A 21,582-nucleotide genomic window follows, 5' to 3' on the forward strand; every position below is an offset into this window, starting at 1 on the left:
CAAATGAGAATGGAAAATAAGCACAAGCAATGATGTCTGTGGGCATCTTGAAAACCTGTCTGAGACAGTAGCATTAACTGATATTCACTTCAAGGGTAGTCTTCACTTTCAACAGTGAAACTTAATAACAATTCAAGTTGTAACATTGTCAGCATTTTCACTAACTGATCTAAGCATGCTATAGAAAAGGAATTCTTATATTAACAGCTGCACACTAGTGCAAGGAGCAATGCAGTTTGGCATGAAGCAGCCAGAATCTGAGTTGTGGACTGAGCTTCGGAGAGTAGTACCACTCCCCTTACCCAGATCACCCTTTGGTAAGAAAGGGGAAGGATGACCACTGAAAACTCTTAGGAGTCCACCTAAGAAAACAATCCTCTCCTAACAGGAGAGATTTGAAAACAAATTTTATTAGTTGCAGGATAAGGGTAAGCTTATACATCCAAAACTGCAGCAACATCACAGCTGCATCTGTACAGCTGAGCTGATGACACTGTTCAGTGAAGATGCTACTACACTGATGGGAAAGTTTCTCCAGTAGAGGCAATGGCAGCTCTCCCATCAACACAGTGACATCTGCACCAGGGGTTAGATTGGCATAACTGCATCTCTCACGGCTGTGGATTTTTCACAGCCCTGTGTAACTTCATAACTCAGATATATATGGGTAGTGTGGCCTAAGCTCCATATTCAAACCAAAAGCCAATTGTGCATCACGCTTCTGTATCTCAAAGAGGGATGTTAACATCTGGAAAATTCAGCAGTTACATGTTCACATGCAGGAAGCGACTCCCATGGGAGTAGCATCCCCCGCTCCTCCCTCTACACTGCTGCTTCTGTCTTTTAAGCTGATGACATCTCTAGGCCTGGAAAAGCTGGTGGTGGCTGCCCATCAGCTCCAGGGGCAGGGGGCTCAGGGTAGGTGTTGGAGGGGAGGGGGGAAAAAAGGGAGCCAGTACCTGCAGGGAGCTGGCTTAAAATGTTCATTGTATCAAGACACATTTTTTCATTTCATTTTTTTCAGCTACAGCTGTTTATCTGAGACATCTTTTTTGAACTCCCATCTACAAAGATACAAGTACTGTAATGCAGATTGTGAGCTTATCATAAAATGGGTGTCTTCTCAATCCATGGAAAATCTGGATTAAAATAAAAGAGTTTACACAGAAAAGAGTCTAATTTTGCAGATTTTAGAAATTTTAGGGTGGCACGTTCCATAGAATAATCTGGGAGAAACATTCTTTCCCATTTGCCATGCACAAAAACAAAACACCACTAATAAAATGGTATGAGCTTACAGTCTGTGTGTAAAATAAATTAGATGCTCTCTCACTCACCTTGCATTGTAAATATCATCTAAACCAGTGGCCCCCAACGCAGTGCCCGGGGGCACCATGGCGCCCACCAGGCCATTTCTGCGTGCCCACCGAGTGATCGGGGCCAGCCCCGCCCCCGGGCATGTGGTGTATGGACGGTGCCAGCCCCTGGACGCGCAGCACATGGGCGGCCCAGCCCCCGGGCACGCAGTACATGGGCTGTGCTGGCCCTGGGCGCGCGGCTTATTGGTGTCCCCGCCCATGGGCACGCAGCACAGGAGCAGCCCCGGCCCCAGGTGCACAGCGCATGGGTGATGCCGGCTCCTGGGCATGTGGCACAGGAGCGGCGCTGGCCCCGGGATTGCAGCACATGGGTGGCACAGGAACTGGGCACGCAGCGTATGGGTGGCCCCGCCCCTGGGCACATGCACAGCCCCGCGCCCGGGAGCCCAGTGTGTGAGTGGCCCCGCCCCCAGGCACCCAGCACCCCAAAAGGTTGGGGACCACTGAGCTAAACTAAGTAAACAAGCATGTATAAATAAGTTCTCTGCTTTGTTTACATATAAAATGTTGATATGGCTTAACCAGAAACAGAACTCGGCACCCTCAGAACTTTTACAGCTCCAAACAGAGCACAATATGCTGCAAGGTTGCTCCCAGTTTAGAATAATATGGGCATAAGAGAGCTATACAGAAGTGTTGTTAGTATGCTCCGTGCTATTCAAGTGTGTATTTACTTACCTCTTTGTCAATCAGCCTTAATGGGTATTTCACTTCAGGGTCCTCCAGGGTAATTGCAGGACGAGGTTTCCTAAAGAAACTCATGATGAAGCTGTAGACTATCCATACTGGGTAGATCACAATCCCACCAAGCTGCAATAATGCAGAAAGACAAGAAAATTAGCATTGCTATTTATTTCAGTGAAGTGATACCATAACATCATGTCAGAGACAGATCCTCAGTTTGTGTGTTTCCGTTATGAGCATACGGAAAATAATTCCATTCAAAAATATCTCAATGCAGAAAGCGTAAACTCTGGTCAGGTTTACCCACATTTAATTTGCCTTTTTAGACTCTTAGCACTCAGACATCACAGCACTGAGCAGATTATGGAGGACAGATTTGTTCTGCCTCTTGTTTTCATATGTCCAGTTAATCATCCAGAATAAGCCTTTCCCCTTTACAGAGGGTCCATACAAAGGTGGCACAGGAGTCCTCTGTGCAGGAATAATTTTAAACATAGGGCCATTTTAGATCATTCTCCGCAGTCTACTTCCACACAGCAGAGGGGATAACTGGAGCTCTTCTTGCAGAATTTTCTACACACTTTCTTCCTCTGGAGAAAGATTTAGAAGGGGCAATCTTTTTTTTTTTTTTTTTAAATGTTACATACGACATGGGGGAATTTAAAACATAACAGGACATTTTTCACTTTCACCAGCTTATAAAGTAATTTGATTGACTGTTTCAAGTTATAAGTCACATTTATAGCACTATGATGTAAGGTTGTTAAGAGGTGGGTAACTTAGTAATTGTGTAGTCGATACAAATTGTATTGACTACATGATTAGTCGATAAGCGAAGACGCTACCCCTGCTGTGGCTCTGCAGTTTAAATGTACTAAGAACTGGGTGCGCAGGCAGCTCAGCTCCTACTACATTTAAACTGCAGAGCCGCAGCGGGAGTAGCTCCTGCACCAGGTGCAAACAAGGACTGTGCTGGGATCCTCCATGAACAGAGACTGCTGCTGAAGCAGCCTTTGTTCACGGCTGCTGGAACTGGTCACGGACAGAGGCTGCTCCAGCAGCAGCCCCTGTCCATGGAGGATGCCAGTGGGGAGTTGGTGGGACCGCCCATGTACAGGGACTGTTTCGCCACAGCAGCTCCCTACTAGAACCCCATACGGATAGGGGCTGATGCTGGAGCAGCCTCCCCTGCCCCCTTCCCCACGCTGCCTCAGAGATAGCAGCCCGGGGAGGGGAGAGGGGCAAGCAGCACAAAGGAGAGATGCTGGGAGGGGACTGGCTTTTAAGCCAGCCCCCCCCCCCCCCCCCCGCCCAACACTGACTCATGCTTCCCCTTCTTGGTGCCTCTGATATAGACACAGCAAGGGGAATGCGAGTACTTGACTTGACTATCAGACAAGCCTAGGCTTATTGTATAGTTGACTGACTGACTACTCTTTTACATCCCTACTATGCAGTTCAACAGCTACCTGTGTCAGGAGGCTAAAGAATCTGCCATAAATGGTTGCTTATATTAGATCATTTTATGTGCAATAGACGCATCTGCTCATAAAAACTGAAATGAAGTCAGAACAGCTTAAACCCTCCCTTCCCAAAACTCTGCGATACTGAATTAACACACTAAAGTCTCATGTAGGGGCTTTTGTAGTTTATCCATTATCATAAGAACTTGGAATCGGGCTGTCCCACTAATTTCTGTCTAACAGCTAATATTGATGTTATACATGCATACCAGTTTCTAATGGATCTGAAGCTAACAAGACTACACTTCCATATTTCTATGGCACTCTTAGATGTCAAGTTGAAGGGTTTGCCTACGCTTACAGTTCTGTGCCACGTTAGCACTAAGTGAAGATGCTACCTATGCCAATGGGAGCGCATCTCAAGTTGTGCAGATACTTCACTTCCCTGAGAGGTGGTAGCTATGTTGATAGGAGAAGACTCCCTTTGACATAACACTGTCTATACCAGGAGTTCCATCAATACTACCGTGTAGTTATGAGCAATAGATTTTTCTACAACCTGAGCACCATAGTTATTCTGTCGTAAGTTTACAGTGTAGATCAGGGCAAAGAAGAGTGGGCAAAGAAGAGTGTTCATTAATTGCTGACATGGCAACAGCAAAAAGCTATGTAAAATGTTCTTTTATTTTTCATTTCTTGGTGACAGATAGGCAAAGAATAGAAACTCCAGATTACAGAAAATCTGAGGCACACCAAATTTTAGGCCTGATATTCTGTAATTCCATTGAAAGATGCAGTTATTAATTAACAAAGGAGCAGCTACATCTAATTCAACGAGCCCAGGATTGCGAATCAGGGGCAAAGGTCTATTCATAGCTCTGTCATGGACATGCTGAATGACTATCAGGCAAGTTAACTTCATCTCTCTAATCAGTTTCTCCATCTGTAAAATGGAGCTAAATCCACACCAACTTTGCGAACTTTCAGTTCACATGTGGCAAGTACTGTAAGTGCAAAATATTACTGTTACTTATTACATTTTATATCAACATTTAAATCTTCTTCTGAAGCACATGACAGCCATCTCTGAAGGAGGAAGGGCACTGCACTACAGATCTGTCACACTATGGTAATTTCTACCAATAGGTTTTTTCCACACAACCAATGCATTCTTTGCCTGTGGAGAATGGAAGGCACTTTTTGGTCAGTTAATTCAAGGGCCTCATGAGATTAGCTTCAAAGGAAATGTACAGTTAGGGTAGCTCAGATACATTCTCATCTAGTAATTTAGATTCCTTGTCAGCTGATGGGAAAAACACAGGCTGGTTGCTTTCCAAAATAATGAATCATTCTTGCTAAGAAAACAGGCCTGGAAAATACTAGTAGGACAAACCATGTTCTGTAGACTCCTAATATAGGGCATCAATCAAGACATAAATCAAAAGAGCTCCACTGAAGTCAAAGGAGGCTATTCCAATTTACAGCAGTGGAGTGCCAGAGAAGGCACATTGCTCTGTCAAGTCCTGCTCTCTAATAAGGTACATCATTACCTTGCTAATAAAGATAAAATTACTTCTAAACAGGAGGTTTTATTACCTCAGTTAAACAACTCATTGGGGTAACAAGCATAAATATTTTAAGAAAAAGGTTCTACTTTTAACAATGACATTTTATTACAGCACCAGGATCTTCAGCTTCTGCACTGAGGCATGATCAGCTGCATGTAATGAAATACATTCAGAATTATAGCTTTCAGACAGCTCAGTTACAGCCAGGTGTTACTGAGCTGCTAGGTTTATCAGGAGACAGGGCAACAACTGAGAACAGGGTATCTGTCAAGCATACTTGGTCATGGAATTATAATTAAATAATTAAAAAAAAAAAACTTTCCTAGGAGAATGTCTTGCACCATCCAGAATGGTCAACTGCCAGCCTACACCCACCTTTAAGAAAGTAAAATTAGCACAGAGGGGTTGTTTGTGGTTTTGGAGGAAAGGGGTACACTTTGCCTTTATTATTTACTCATCTTCCTTCCCTGCCTTTGTGGTCTAGAAGCAACAGTATCTAAAATTTGATAGTGTATAGCTACCTCCATCTATTCCTGCAGGTCACCCACAATTAACCATAGTTAGAAATATTTAAGCAGGTGCACGGGAGGAAGGTGGTGGAAGTGAGAGGTTAGACAACTGCTGGAAAAGGGTAATGGGTAATGATGCATGTTAATGACAGTTAACACTTTTCTCCCACACAGACCCATCTCTTAACAAGCCACATGACTGCAAAGATCTCAGCCACAGCTGATAATTACAATGGTATCTTTTTTTAAAATCAGACCATGGCAAGGAAAAACATGCAACTGCAACTTACAACGTATGTGAAATCTGAAAGTGAAAAGAACACTAGTCCAGCAGAAAGGCAGTCAGCCAAGCAGCCTAAGCATCTGTCAATGGCCTTTAAGCAGATTTCTTCACACACCTTCAATTTGTCCAGTTACAGGCAAAGAAAGCAAGCTGTGCTGCTTAACCTGTGAAGTCACTAACATTCCAAACAGAATGTCTCTATTGTTGTGTCATACACACCTTCCACATTCTGTTTATTGCATCATAGGAGCACTGAGACAGTCAGCCCTAAGCAAACAGCAAGGAGGCTCATTTAATGCCCGTGTTTATACACAAACGCTCAACGCGTTGGAGAGAAGAACTGGGCGGAGGCAGGCTGAGGTGCCATCCAGAACGCTGGAATCTGAAATGTTTTCCCACTGACTGCAAACGCGGTGAGTCACAAACTCCACCGCTACACAAGCCTCGGAGCAGCTGCTGAGACCTCGAAGAGAAGAAGCTCGGCGTGTTTTCCCAGCTTGGCACAGCTCGCAGATCATCGCCAACCTCCTGCCTTAGCAGGCAGCAGGCCAACCGCACCCACTGCTCCCGAATCCTGCGGGCATCAGCCGCCACTCCCCAGCTTGTGTTGTTTGTCTCGCTGGTCACTAGACGTTGGGAGCCAGGCCCGGGAAGGGGGGGGGGGGTGCCCGCACGCAGCAAAGGGACCCCCCCGGGCGCAGCGGGGCGGGGGCCTAATCCCGGGGGAGAGAAGGGAGCAGCCTCCGGCCCTGCTTCTCCTAGCATGGAAGAGGCGCGCTGCCCAAGCCGCAGGCCAGCAGAGGATGCCGCGCCTGCCCGCGGAGCGCTGGGTACGTGCCCCGGGCTGCAGCAGGCGGCCGCTTACCGTGCTGAGCTGCGCCCCCATGGCCGCGCGCGGGCACCCTCCTTGCTGCAGCAGCGGCGCTGAGAAGAAGCTGGAGGCCGCGACCCGCCCCCTTCCCCCGCGCTACAATGTGGCCCGTTCTACGCCTGCCTGCCTCCCTCCCGCGCCCGCCCCACGGGTCGGCCTCTCCATTGCTGCAGCCCCCTGCCCATCACGCTGACTGACAGCTCGCCGCCTGGCTGCGGGGCGGGGCGCCGCGCCCTGGTTCCTCCGTTCCGCCCGTGCTGCAAACCCCCCGCCCAGGCGCAAGCGCAGGGGTGTGGCTGAGTGCAAGGGAAGGGGCGGGTGCAGGCTGCAGGGGGCGGGGTGAGCCGCAAGCTACCCTGCCTGGCGGGTGGCTTCGCACTGGGGTGAAGCTTTAATTCTCCTTTGCTGGAGCTAGGAGCCTCTGTAAGAGCAGGTCAGACAGAAAATCGTGTTCACCCCTGTCCTTACTACCAATGGGCAGTGTGAAGGCATGTGCTCTAGTGCAGTGTTCTCAACTATTTTGGCACCTGGCTCAATGCAAACCTTTCCATGGACTGCCAGTGGCTAATGGAAACTCACAGCTAATTACATAATTAAGCCTGAGCCCTCTTGCTGGTGCTGCAGCTAGGGAGAATGGTTTAATTTAATCAGTAACAAAGGAAATATGAGTTTAAATTATTAAACAAATTAAGCACTTTTACATCTTAGTTTATCAAACTTCATTTTAAATGAAGTAAAATATTAATTAATGTCCAACAGAAAAGGTTTCCATGTTTTCTTTATTTATGGTCGGGGTTGGAAACCTTTTTTGGCCACTGACCCACAGGAAAATCAGTTGGGGACCACACAAGTGAAAGTAAAAAAAAAAAAAAAAAAAAAAAACCTCCAAATCCCTCCTGCCCTCACTGATGTGGCTTCCCCTCCCCCTCCAACAGAACACCTCACTTCTCTGGGGCTCCAGCCCCATTGGAGGAGGGGGAAGGACAGAGATAACCGAGGTTCATGGCTTCCCATAGGCCAGATTTACTCTGCAGGAGTTAAGGAGTTAGTGGATTTTGTGGACCCCCCCAGGTTCTGGGGTGTGGCTAAAATTAGGGGTTCAGTGTGCAGGACAGGGCTGCTAATGAGTGGGATAGGGATGGGGGTGTGGAATCTTGGGGGGAGATGGGGTGCAGGAGAGGGTGAGAGTATGAGGTCTAGATGGGAGGTAGAGTACAGAAGCAGGCTGGGAGTAGGGTGCCTGGCTTGGGGGGGAGGGTGCAGGAGCAGGCTAGGTGCGTGGGGTCTCTGGAAAGGGTGAGGGTGTGGGGTCTGGGAATGAGGAAAAGGGGACACTTATTTGCCTTCGCAATCTGTGTCGCTTCCAGGCACCAAATCCCAGGTGTGGCCTCCTGCTGCTCCCATTGATCAAATTTCAGTTAATGGGAGATGGAGGGAAAGCCCCCAGGCAGCACATCTATGCACTGCTGTTCCCACAGCCAGAGGAGGGGAAGCAATAGTGCACGGAGCCACTTCTGGCTCTGCTTCTTCCCCACAAGGCAGATCTGGCGGGGAAACTTGAGGCTTTCTCCCTCTCCTCCAGAGGGAAGCCAGCGCTGGCGCTCCAACCTCAGGGGGTGGGGGTGAGGCTGGAACACCAGCATGGGCTCCATGCTACAGGGAGTAGGAGGGAGGGAGGAAGGAAGAGTAGGGCTGAGCTTGAGCTGTGAACCACCTGGAAGGTGGCCACGGCCCACTAGTGGTCCACAGACTGCAGTTTGAAAACCACTGCTCCAATGCTTAAGGACATCTGGGCCTGCAGCCCCATCTGCCAGAGCTTGTTGTTTGGCCTCCTTGAACAAGTTGTTTTATTTTTGTATGTCATATATAAAATCAAGAGAACACCCTAGCTATATAATTATATATAAATGCCCTTTTTTGCCTCCCCATTGCTAGCTGGAAAAGTTAATGTTCTTATGGTGCTTTGAGATCATACAATGAAAACACTAGGAAATGTAACTTTCCGTATGGCCATATGATGTAAAGTCTCTGACAATGGAAAGGTGGTTTTAGATTCTCTGCCTTGTCACAATTGACAGGTAGCTCTATGTGCATCTCTGTGGGTTCACTGAGATGCGCGTAGCTGCTGCTCTGCTAAATCACCTGCCAACATTATTGTTTCACAGTCACTCTAGTATTCACTCTAGCTTCCTGTAATGTAGCTAGCTCTGGTACCAGAATGGTGACAATACCGTCACCACTGTGTGAGCTAGCTGCACAAGTAAGAGAGAACTTGTACAGCTCATGTGCAGTAGCACAGTTTCACTACTCCTATTTAGAGCTAGGCAGGGGAGGAGAGAGGCAAAGTGGGATAGGTCCAACAAAATCTGAAATGTTGGTGAGACTCAAAAAAGTCTCTTCCAAAATAGGCATTTGAATGTAGCTCTCCCACATCCGAGCAAGTGCCTTAACACCGAACTAAAGAAGATAAAAACAAGGAGGCAATAGGAAGGACAGCAGCATCGCAGCTGCCTCTTTTTGCCATTTGCTAAATGGCCACAATTAATCATGTCCAATTTTTATCACTTGTTTTTGTTTGACTGTAACTACATTTTCCTTTGATGGGACCCAGTGAACCACACCTATCTAGACACTGCAATCTAGGCCAGCACATGAGCCAGGAAGCAGGACCAGCATGCAGCAAAGGGACACACTGCGTACAATGCATCTCTGCCAAAGGGAGTGTCAGAATGGGGCCCTGTTCTTAGGGAAGAAGGGAGCAGCCTCCAGCTCTTCTCCCTGTCACAGACAAGAAGCCTTGTCCAAGCTGAAGGGATCCAGAGGCTTCTATGTCATCCACACATCAGAAATTAACCCCTCTTCCCCAGGCTGGAGCAGGCAGCCACTTGCCATGCTGAGGTGCACGCCCATGGCCTACTAATCTGAAAAAAGTCACCCAGCTCTACCACAGGACCTGACCTAACTAGATTAAAGATAGCTCATGTATATCTGCATGAGTTGCAATGACACACCGTGACTGCAATGTATGTGAATCCTGAAAAATAAAAAAGTGAAAACATTCGTATTAAATTATACACACATTACTTCCTTTGTAAAGTGCTTTCAGAGGAACGGTCCTTTGGCATCTCTCCTGTTGGTACCCAATCAACTAAATTAAAGCCTACTCAGATGTGCCTATGTATGTTGAAATCACACTTCCTGATTGCAAGGTAGACATATCCAAAAATAAAGGGAGCACAACATTGACTTAAAGTCAGCTTTCTCACCTAAGTGCAGGAAAAGAGCAACTGAGAATGGGTCCTAATTTCTTTTAGGTCATCCAGTAAAGAATAAAAACCTGATGAGTGACCTATACTAAATATTGAACCATAAAAGAGCCACAGGTCCTAAAAATTCTGGCTTGGAAGGAAAACAGATTATTTTGGTTTGGGTAACAAGCCAACGAGCACAAAGCTGGGAATCTGAAAAGAGGTAACCAGTGATCTTAAGGTGACGTGCACAATTTCTTGTATTATGCTCTTTTTGTTTCCTTTTATGTATTGTTAAAAGCCTGAACTTTTTTTGCTTTTGTGTTCTCTTGATATAGTCCCTGCATATTTTACATTAAAACTTCAGGTTCAGTCTATGCTGGATGTTTGTAGGGTGACAGAAAAATATGTTTGTTGATGAAACACATAAAAGATAAGCTATTGAAGGGATTTCTGTTTCATAGAATCACAGAACACTAGAACTGGAAGGGACCTCGAAAGGTCATCAGGTCCAGTCCCCTGCCCTCGCGGCAGGACCAAGCACCATCTAGACCATCCCTGACAGGTGTCTGTCTAACCTGCTCTTAAATATCTCCTGTGATGGAGATTTCACAACCTCCCCTGGCAACTTATTCCAGTGTTTTACCATCCTGACAGGAAGTTTTTCCTAATGTCCAACCTAAACCTCCCTTGCTTCAATTTAATTCTTTGGATTTGACTTTTTAAAAAAGGGCAAATCCCAATAAAAAACTCCTTTTCAGGTCACTTTTGAGGGCAGGCATTGCCAAAAGAGAATGTACCTCAGGGACACAGGCAACGGAATAATTTAAAAGCAAACCCTGAATTTGGGCTGTCCCTGTTTCAGGAGTGCAGGCCTTCTGGCCAATACCGTTTCTATCACTGGCGAGGAATTAAAGGAAAACAGACGCCAGATCATGTTGATAATTATATTAAAGGATAATTAACAATAAATGGGAAAATGGGGAAATATCAAACACCAGTTAACAAGCCAGCATCCGTAAAATACAAAGTCTTAGAAAATTAACAGGACAGTACAGGACCCGATTAAGCCTAGACCCAAACTGTCCCAGGTAAGAAGTAAAAGAATGATAGAAAGACCCCGAACAACTAGGAGGTTTACTTTAGTGTCGGGCATTGACAAGGACAGCGTGAAGCCTGGAACCTCCACCTTAGAGCTAATTGTAAGCTCTTTAGGAGGAACACTGGGGAGATCCCACAGAGATATTCAGCGATGGTATTGGATCTGATTTGCTCTCCACTAAAGCACTGCTGGTATCCCTCAGTGCTTCTGACCGGAGTCGCCCTGTCCGAGTCTCTGTGGAATGCAGACTCTCCCTCAGATGGTTTGAAGAGACTGACTGGATGAGCGGCAGGGGCAGAGCTTTTATCAGTTCAGTGGCACGAAAGTTCACATGACTGACAGCTCTGCTGTGCGCAACTCCTAAGGTAAAGTGTTTTTGGCAGGAAAATCCGGTTGCAGCTGGATTGATCTAGCCGACCCCTGCTGCTATTTTCAAGCACCTTTCAAAATGGCATCTTATACATACAAAATGGAGTCTTGATCACATATCAGCAAAATGGAGTTTTATACATCACCCATAAGAAGAATATACGCTGTTCCTCTCCATTTATTTCCTGGAACAACCCTAGCCTTTGTTCCACCTCCTAGCCAGGAGGAAACTACCCTTAGGAAGGCATTCATGAGCGGTCTCACTTGGATCTTTTGCTCTGTAGCAGGGTCTTGCAAAGTTGATCCTTGGGATGGCACATCTGTCTGGCCTAAGGGGATATGCAGTGATAAGCAAGCCCTTGTGCTCCTTCCAGGGTTTCCAGTCTTCTCCTTCTTCTTGGGTCATCTGATTTCAGATTTAGCTGGCCCTGCTTTACAGATTACTTTGTACAGCCTTTGACAGTTAGCAAGGAACTTGGGATTTGGCATTTGAAAGCAGAAAAGGTATAAATGTGTTTCCTGCAGAGGAGACTGCAGGAACTCCAATATTCTTTGTCCAGGCTTGGGCCCAGGGAACCAGGACCTTCCAAAGGAGACATGTCTGAGGCTCTGCAGCTTGCTGGGCCCACAGATGCTCATGGTTTTAGAAGAGAGTGACATATTGTACCTCAAAGTGCCACCCTATATCCCTCATATTCATCATCTGCATATGGTTGTGATAGTTTATACAAAGCATGCCATTTAAAAAACCATATGAAAGGCCATGATCTGTTGAAACTCAGAGTTCTATCAAAATATGTATATCATAGTGTGTATGAATTAGTGAGGTTTTGCTATATTGTTGTTAGTGAAGTAAGTTGTGAGTTTGGGAGATACCCGCTGCTGGCTTTCCTGTGACAACATAAGTGGTGCATCCAAATGTCATTAAGTGACCATTAGGAGCCACTGCCAGCAGGGGAAATGTAAATGAGAGTTTTACAATTCTGTAAGAGACAGTTGCATGAGCACCACATAATGGTGATTGCTCTATTCTGTCACCCAGCAAATCCCACAGGACAGGGGTTGGCCAATATCTTCTCTAAGTCACGAACTGAGTGAATAAAATAAGGGACAGTGGCATTATGAAACCACCTCTTCCTCCCCCACATATTCTTAAGTCACCAAGAATCACGGGAAGACAAAGACTTTGCACAGGAGAGATTAGTTCCATGCTAAAAAGGAAATTTAGCCTGGTATTTGATCCGCGGAAGTGGGTCTGGCCCACAAAATATCATCGCCTAATAAACAACCATCTTGTTAGTCTTTAAAGTGTTGCATAGTCCTGTCTTTTGTTTCAGCAAGACCAGACTAACACAGCTACATCTCTATTACTATTGTATTATTAAGAACTGACACCTACCTGCAACATCCAGTGGGAGTGAGAAAAACTGATTCAAATCTTGTTTGGTCTGAAAGTTTAGCACTTAGAATATGTGTTTACTTTTTATTTTCTTACATAACTATCTCTGGCCATTATGCCTACTACTTATAATCACTTCAAATCTTTCTGTAGCTAATACACTTGTTCTAATGCTTCATCCTTACCAGTGCGTTTGTCTATGGAGCTTGAGGAAGCTGCTGAGATCACAAAGGATGGTGTATGTCCATTATCCTAAGACGACATGGCGAACTAGTTAGTGAGCTTGCATTGGTCAAGAAAAAGACTTGAGCAATGTAAGATTAAACATTTTTGGGGTGAAAGGTGGGAGGGGGGTCTCCCTCTGTATGAGTGACTTGCAGAGCATTTATGCAATTTAGCTGGGTGTCTCTCTGCATGCCAGTGGTAAAACCTGTAGGTTTGCTGTTTGTCACTAGCAAAGCACTGTGAGAGACACCGCAGTCCTACAACTTTAGGTTGTACCCTGGAGATCCCATCACGCCAAGCCATTAGGTCCCTAATTCCTCAACCAGATTCTCACTGGGGCTGCTGTTGCATACAGCCCTTGGTCTCATCCTGTGCTGACACAATCAGGTAAGGTGCTTCCAGGATGGCCAGTTGCTCGGGTGGGCACTGGACTCCTGTCACCACTTGTAGCCATGTAGCTAAAATGTAGCTTTATGCAATGTAACATGCCTCAGTGTACCCTGCCAACCATCCTTTCTGAAAGCAGAAAGAACCTGTAACTTACCACTGGTAAAGGTGGAATTTTCTGAAGCTGATTCCAATGCAGGAATAGAATTGTATGGTTTTTGTTTTAAGTTTTAAAATTAGTATTTTGAAATAAGTAAAAAGGCACAATTATTGTTTTCTTTAAATTATAATTTGATATTCCCACAATATTGATATTGTGTCTGTGTAACAAAGAAATCCATTCTGTTTTGTGTATGTGAATGAGGAATGTGTGTTAGAAGATAAGTGTGAAGGCCATCACCAGACCAGATGTTCTAGGGAGAAGCAGAGGACAGACGTAAAAGCTCTAGGAGAATGCTGTATACCCCTATCGAGATGTGGATGAAGGGCAGATTGACGACTCTAAAGGATAAGTCAAGCACCTATCAATTGGGACAAGATAGCTGTGGTATAAGAAGAACAATTTTAAAAAACAAGCACTCGTCAAACGGCGATTGGTTACAGCATGATGATGTGAAACTTACTGTTCCCAATGAAGGACAACTGCTATAGAAAGGGCCTGCTTTTGCCACAGATTTTGGATACATGCTGCCAAGGTTGGAGCATAGGTCCAGACCGATTTAGTCCCTCTCCTATCTGTGATTAATCTGTTTGGCCACCAGAGAGACATGGACCGTGGACTGGTAAATATAACATCAATTGGTGGGATAGTGTGTATGTATGTGTTTGTCTTTGTAAGCACATGCTAGCAGCTTTACTATTGTATTCTTAATAAATGCAGCATATTGCCTTTTCCTCTATAAAGATCCTGTGTGCTTCTTACAAGCATAACATACGTCTCAACTATTACCAAGCAAACCTCTGAGTCATCCTCGGGGCCAATTTCCATGAGCTTCACTGGCATGACTATAGCTGGCCAGGGCTTTAGCTCCTAGTGTTGAAACTTCAATAAGCCCCTGAAGCTGCACCTAGGCCATTTCCTGTCGGACTTGTTATTGCTATAGCTTGAAACCCTCTTAATTGGGATTCTCTGATCCGACAACATCCATGGTCCAGCACGGATGTTGCAGGACCGGGGAGTCCCAGTGGAGGAGGGCCAGTGGCAAGGATCCCTGCGGGGCCGGCAGGGCAGTGGGCTGCCCACAGCGAGCTCACAGTCAACTCGTGGCAGCAGGTCTGCCCAGTGGAGCTGGGAACTGTGGTAGCTCGGTAGGTCAGGGATCCGCAGCATGCAGCTGCCCTGCGGGTCCCAGATCCCCAGCGTGGCAAGCACAGCTGCCCAGTAGGACCCAGAGCCCCAGCACAGCACATGCAGCTGCCCAGCGGGACCCGGAGCCATGGCAGCGATGGCTGACCCGTAGGGTCGGTAAGGCAGCTAGGCCAGCAGGAGGTGAGGAGCCAGTCAGGAGGTCAATGGGCTGGATGGGGGAGCCAGCAGCAGGGGAGCCAGAAATGACCTCCCCATGTCCAGCAAAACCCCTTATCTGGGTCAGGACCCGACGGTGCCAGTCCAGGGAGGTCCACCCTGTACTGTCCTTGCTGTTTTGCCCTAAATCCCATATGTGCTGTTGCTGCAGAGCAGCCAGTTGTCACAGGAGCTGCTGTTGCTATTGCCGGATCTTGGTCATTCACATTAGAAGGCATCCCAGATCCATTCTCTTGTGCTTTTATCAGCTCACTCCCTTATGCTGAAGGTGTTCAACAGTTTGAGTCAGTCTGTCCGCCTCCTTTCTCCAGGGATGGGAAGATCGTACCTGCATCCTCCACCATGTCATTACTGTCAAGTGGGATTATTGCTTTTGAAATGCAAAGGTCCCTGTGCACAAAAGATAAGCCTGCAACCTCCCCAAACATAAGGCAATTCTGCAATCCTCCCCCCTTCGACACCCACTTGATCTATATGTGTTAGGATTTGTCTATACTACAGAGAAGATTGAAGCTGCCACTGTCGATCTTCCAGGGTTCAAATTAGCGGGTCTAGTTAAGAAAGCTTCTTCGAGCTGAGAGGGGCACTCAGGGCTGTCCTGAGGCATACACAGAGTAAGCAGCTGCACAGGGCACCACTATTTGTGGGGCACCATTCTGCCGGGACGGACAGTAAGCACCGGAGCCGGTGGGGGTCCTGCTCCAGCAATATTTGGAGCTGGGTTTCACACCTGGCTCTGCCTAGAGTGGTCCCCGACCCTCACCTGCTGGCCCCCCCGCGCGCTCTCCCACACCGGCCCCGGAGCTTCCCCCCTGGCCCCGGACCGTCCCTGCCATACGCACCTTTCAGTGTGGCTGCTGCTGCTGCCATGCGCGGCGTTTGCAGGTGAGCGGGGAGGATGCTCAGGCGTGACGTGACGTGACGTGACGTCCCGGGACTTTAAAACTGCTTGGCGCCACGTTGCACCACGCGGCCTAGCTCTGGGTTTGGAGTCCGGGGCCTAAGCGCAGACTCCGGCCCTGCAAAGTAGAAAGCAGAAGGTAGGGGAGGGGTAAAACTAGGGGGAGGAGGTAGGAGGGGTGGGAGAGGAAGGGGCTTGTGTGGAGGGGGAGAGGGGAGAAATGGGAAGGCACCAAGTCACAGGGTGGAGGGGAGACAAATGCCAGGGGGCCAAGTGCAGACAATGAGGAAAAGGGTAGGAGGGGAGGTGTCAGTGAGAGCGGGGACAGGGTGATGATGGAAGAGAAGTGGGTAAGGGCACTGGGGGCTAGAGAGGGAGGTGCTGGGAGAAGGCTTGAAAGAAGGGGTGGGCATGAGGAAGGTGGAGATGGAGCAAGTCGTGTGAGGGCACAGAGGGGCATGAGGGGAATGGGGGCAGAGTGGTGAGGGGGTGGTCATCAGGGAAAAAGGGGGCAGGGGCAGTAAGGGAAGGGGGAGGCACCAAGAGGGTACAGGGCTAAGGGAAGGTGCAGGTGCCAGGGGATTCTGAGGATGAAGCAGAAGGGCAGACATTTGCGGGGGGGGGGGGGGGGGCGAGGACCAGCACCAGAGGAGAGAGGCAGGGCAGGTGTGTAGAGGGATGTGTTAGAAGAGGGGATGAGGAGGGGTAACTCACATGATCAGAGTGGGGCTACTGGAGGAGTGGGCACAGGGGGGAGAGAAGGGCTGGTGGAGGGAGGCAGGAGGGATGAGGGTAGGAGTCAGGATGGCAGAGGAGGGTGAGGAGTTGGGGGGCAGCAGGCACCAGGGGAGCTGATGGAGCCATGGCACCAGAGGGAAAAGGTAAAGGTTTATACAATATTTATTAATAACTTGGGTGCCACAGTGGCACATCCAAACAAGCCACATGAACTCAGTACGGTGCACAACACAAAATTCATTCTGCTCATGGGAGGAAACTCTTAGGTTATGTCTACACTGGTGGCTTCTTGCGTAGGAACATCTTGCGCAAGGGTTCTTGTGCAAGAACTCTTGCACAAGAAAACGTCCACACTGCCATGTGTGAGATGTGCTTTTGCGCAAGAGCATCCTTGGCAGTGTGGACACTCTCTTGCACAAGAAAGCTCTGATGGCCATTTTAGCCATGGGGCTTTCTTGTGCAAGAAATCCCTGCTGCACATCCACACTGTCCTCTTTCGCAAGAGCTCTTGAGCAAGAGAGCTTACACCTGTTAGAAAAGAGCATAGCTCTTGCACAAGAAGCCCTCTCTTACCACGCTGTACTGTAAATTTTCTTGAGCAAGAGCAAGCAGGCAGTGTGGATGCTCTGCGGAAGAATGGCTGTTCTTGTGCAAGAAGCCGTGAGTGTAGACATTGCCTTCCTTGCTTAGGGTGGCTGCAGCAAGAAGCATCTTGCAGCCCAGCCCTGGGCTGCCAGCAATGCCTCCTTAATCGTTAAGAAGGCATGTGGGACCTAAGGGAAGCAGGGGAGGGGAAATCCCTTGCAGGAGTGGGAGGGAAGGGGAAGATCACCCCATTGTCTTCGCTGCAAGGAGTGGCCAGGGTTGGGCAAGCCCCAGAACCACTTCCCAAAGTGGGGAGCTGAGAAACGGGAAGAAGGAACAGCCATAGCTGGGCAAGCCCCAGAGGCTTTTGCTGTGAGTGGGGCATCAGTTGAAGCTGTGTGGAGCGGTTTTTTCTTCTCACTTGTGGGTGGTCTTCAACTGATATTTCTGTGGGTTAGTGGCTCCCAACCCAAAAAAGATTCTCCACTGCTGCATTAGAGGTGTTGGGGTCACTGGGCATGATCCTAGGTAACTCGGGGGAGTGGAAGATCACAAGAATCTATGAAGCGCCCCCGCTCTAAGCCCAAGCACCCTAAAAGCACCTCTCTTCCCCCCCTTCCGCCCCTTCTACCCCCCCAGGCATAACTTTTCTCTGGCTCGCTAATAGCTGGGAACAGCAAGACAGACCTTGAGGTTGCCTAGTTACTATCAGTGGTACAGAAGAAGAATTCAGATGTGTCTCTGTAGAGGGGAGGAGGAGGAGGATAAAGCTGGCAACATGTCCCAGCGTGGGAACCTTGCTACAGTTCACTATTTTCCTGCAAGTAAACAACCTGGGTATATAAGGAGGAAAAATTTGCTTACGTTGGTGTGCTTGATCTGAGATGTCTAGTCTCCTGGCACCTATTTGAGCGTTCAAATAATTTTTTTTGCTTCTCCACACCAGTGTGTTTATTGGAGCACACACACAGGGCAACGAACCCTCTCGGGCACTGTGTGCTGGCAACAGTTCTTGGCACCCCAGATGGGACTCGAGGCTGAAATTTAGCCTTGCCTGGACCCCTGCCAGTGGTCGATGGATTGCGGCAACGACCGACGCCCAGCGCGCACCGGTGACTTTATCGGGGGCCTCGGCGAAGACACAGTTTGATCGACCCCCGGAGGGCACAACGGTGCAACGCGCTCAAATAGTGGAGAAGCAGTTGCGGGCGATGGTGCGGAACCAGTCCTGTGGATAAGGTAGGAACAGTCCAGTGGGGTGGACTTTCGCCTGTTAAGACCTGGGGACGCCCAGTGTCTCCTGAGGTTATGGGGCAGGCGACAGGCAGGGCATGGTGTACGCCCTTAGAATGCATTCTAGTGAACTGGAAAGTGTTTGGATCAGATCCCATGACTAAAAGTAAACTGAAAAGGTTCTGTACAGTAGACTGGCCTCAATATCAGCTAGAGGACCAAGAAAGGTGGCCACCGGAAGGATCAATCAATTATAACACGATCCTCCAATTACTCCTGTTTTGTCAGCGAACGGGTAAATGGCATGAACATTTATATGCGCAGTTGTTTATGGCTTTAAGAAATAGAACAGATATTTTGCAACAGTGTAATTTAACTCCGTCGGGTGCAGTAGTAACTAATGTGAGCCGCCAGAGCTCTCCTACAGCTGTAATGGCAGATTCAGTGTCCCCTTCGGCTTCAGCACCCCCACTATATAAGGAACAGGTGCCTCAGGTCCCAGAGGTTGCCCCCCTGTGGGATTCTACCCACTGATTACCGAGACTGTGGTAGCCCGCCGAGGGGCGCCAGGCCACTACTATGCAAGTTTACACCCATGTGCCTTTTAACCCAGTGGACCTAGCAGCCTTTAAAGTACAGGCTGGGGAATTCTCCACGAACCCAAGCCGGTTTATCTCAGTGTTCGAGGGGTGTCTGGCTAGCCACAAGCCTGACTGGGATGACTGTAATATCCTCATGAGGACCCTATTGTCTGAGGTGGAACGGAATCAGGTTATAGCCAAAGCAAGGGAGGAGGCACAGCGGAGACATGAAAGGGATCCACAAAACTTCCCTGAGCCTGCAGACATGGTTCCCCTAGCAGATCCTAGGTGGAATCCTAATGACCTCTTGCAGTACACCCGTCTCACCTCCTACAAGGAGTTGCTTTTACATGGTCTCCGGCACTTGGTTGTCCGACATAACAACTGGGCAAAACCATATGAGTTAATACAGGAGGACTTAATGGGCATGTCCATGGCACAGATTTTGGAAACTGCAAATAGGGCTTATTCCCTGAGAGAGGGAGAAAAGGAAAAGAAGCAAGTGAAAATGATGGTAGCTGCAGTACAGGCTGGTGCTAGGGGAAGGTTACAGGAAAGAGGATGGGGCCATGGACGCGGGCGTCCTGGCCTGCAAGAAAGACGTCTGGGTCGCAACCAGTGTGCCTTGTGTCGAAAGGAGGGACACTGGAAAAATGAATGCCCCGAAAGAGAATGTGCCCCTATGATGGCAGCAGAGACTCATGAATAGGGGTGTCAGGGGAAACGGATCATCCTGCCCCCAGAACTCCGAGTAAAAATGAGGGTGGGAAATTTGGAAATAGACTTTTTAGTGGACTCTGGGGTGGCACGAACCGCCGTAAACCAACCCCTTCAGCTGCCCGTGGCGGACTCCCTCACTGTGGTGGGTGCCACAGGAAAAGGAGCCCAGTGTCCAGTGTATGCCCCAGCAGAATGCGCTCTGGGAAACAGAACTATAACTCACAAGCTGGTCTATCTCCCTGAGTGCCCAACACCGCTGCTGGGACGGGACCTGCTTTGTCGCTTAGGTGCCACCCTGCATTTCACCCAGGATGAAATAACCCTTACCTTACCCCCCGAGACTGCCTGGATAATGACTCTGGCAGCTAAGCCCTCTGCCGTGCAAGCCCCTGAGTGGAGCCAGTGGGAGGATCAGGTGTACCCCCTAGTATGGTCATCAGGGGTCCCGGGAAGGACCACACACCAAACCCCTGTCAGCGTTCAGCTCCTCCCAGGCAAAAGCCCGGTGCGGATCAAACAGTATCCGATTAAGAGGGAAGCCAGAGAAGGGTTGCAGGAGACTATAGACCAGTTCTTAAGCTGCGGTACACTTCGGGAATGTCAGTCAGCCTGGAACACCCCATCTTGCCTGTCCGGAAGCCGGATGGCACATATAGACTAGTCCAGTACTTAAGGGCAGTTAATGAACAGGTTAAGACGCTGCACCCCCTTGTCCCAAACCCGTACACACTGTTGGCCTCCATAGGAGGACAGTATACCCACTTTTCGGTTCTCGATTTGAAAGATGCTTTCTTCACGATTCCGGTTGATGCTCCATCTCAGGAGATTTTCGCTTTCAAGTGGGAAGACACAAAAAGGGTTAAGAAACAGCTTTGCTGGACAGTGTTGGCCCAGGGATTTAAAAATTCCCCCACCCTTTTTGGCCAGGCCCTGGCCAGAGACCTGGCCGAGTGGGACAATGAGGACAAGGTACTCCTTCTGCAATATGTAGATGACTTGTTAATTGCCGCTGTGGGCCTAACCCCCTGCCTTAGAGCCACCGTGAGCCTCCTGAACTTTATTGGACTCCGAGGATATCGGGTAGCGCGGAGTAAGGTTCAAATCGCCCTCCCAGAAGTATGGTACCTGGGGTTCCACATACGACAAGGGGAGCGCCAGCTTTCAAATGAAAGAAAAGAGGCCATTTGCCAAATTCCCACCCCACACAGTCGCAAGCAGCTCAGGGCATTTCTGGGTATGGAAGGCTTTTGTAGAATATGGATTCCAGAGTTTGGACTGTGGGCTAAGCCATTGTATGAATGTGTTAAGGGAACAGATCAGGACCCTTTTCACTGGTCCACAGAAGCCGAGAAGCTGACGTTGAGGGGGATCATGCAAGTGTATACTCCCCATATGGTCCAAGCCCTGCTGGACGCTAAGGGTGGTCTTTGGCTCACCCAGGCTCGGGTAGCTCGGTATCAGGCTAAGCTTTTAGAGAACCCTAAGTGACCTTGCTAACCTGTCCCTCCCTTAACCCGGCCACTCTTTTACCGGAGACAGAGCAGCAGGAGCACGACTGCTTGGAGATAATAGATGCCCAATACTCCAGCCGTCCGGACTTAAAGGATCAACCACTCCCTAATGCGGATTGTGAGCGGTACACTGATGGTAGTAGTGTTGTGGTAGACGGGCAAGGGAGGACGGGTTACGCTGTCTTAACCTTCCACGATACCGTGGAAGCCGAGGGTTTGCCTGCTGGGACATCTGCCCAGCTTGCTGAACTGCTAGCCCTGACCCGTGCGCTCAAACTCTCAGAAGGAAAACGGGTCAACA

General features: G+C 48.5%; 1 protein-coding gene and 1 long non-coding RNA gene across 3 annotated transcripts in view; one reads left to right on the top strand and one right to left on the bottom strand.

Annotated features, from left to right (window-relative positions):
* The window catches only part of CYB5R3 (cytochrome b5 reductase 3), a 22,298-nt gene extending 15,389 nt beyond the window's left edge, over positions 1-6,909 (bottom strand). Inside the window, exons 1-2 of one of the 2 annotated variants that reach the window (XM_075899295.1) lie at positions 6,752-6,909; positions 2,058-2,189 (exon numbers count right to left, since the gene is read on the bottom strand). In XM_075899295.1, coding sequence (XP_075755410.1) covers positions 2,058-2,189; positions 6,752-6,772 — 153 coding nt within the window. In that variant the 5' untranslated portion in view covers positions 6,773-6,909. Of the gene's footprint in view, positions 1-2,057; positions 2,190-5,893; positions 5,914-6,751 lie in introns of those variants that run through there. The other variant, XM_006127702.4, reaches the window with a different exon arrangement.
* On the top strand, positions 6,045-14,411 carry LOC142818594 (uncharacterized). The gene is made up of 4 exons (XR_012896135.1): positions 6,045-6,299; positions 10,072-10,228; positions 13,064-13,189; positions 13,852-14,411. It is a non-coding gene; the product is annotated as an uncharacterized LOC142818594 (long non-coding RNA).
* The last annotated feature ends 7,171 nt before the right edge of the window (positions 14,412-21,582 follow it).

This window comes from Pelodiscus sinensis, chromosome 1 (genome assembly GCF_049634645.1).
Source record: "Pelodiscus sinensis isolate JC-2024 chromosome 1, ASM4963464v1, whole genome shotgun sequence".
In the NCBI taxonomy this organism is placed as follows: domain Eukaryota; kingdom Metazoa; phylum Chordata; order Testudines; family Trionychidae; genus Pelodiscus; species Pelodiscus sinensis.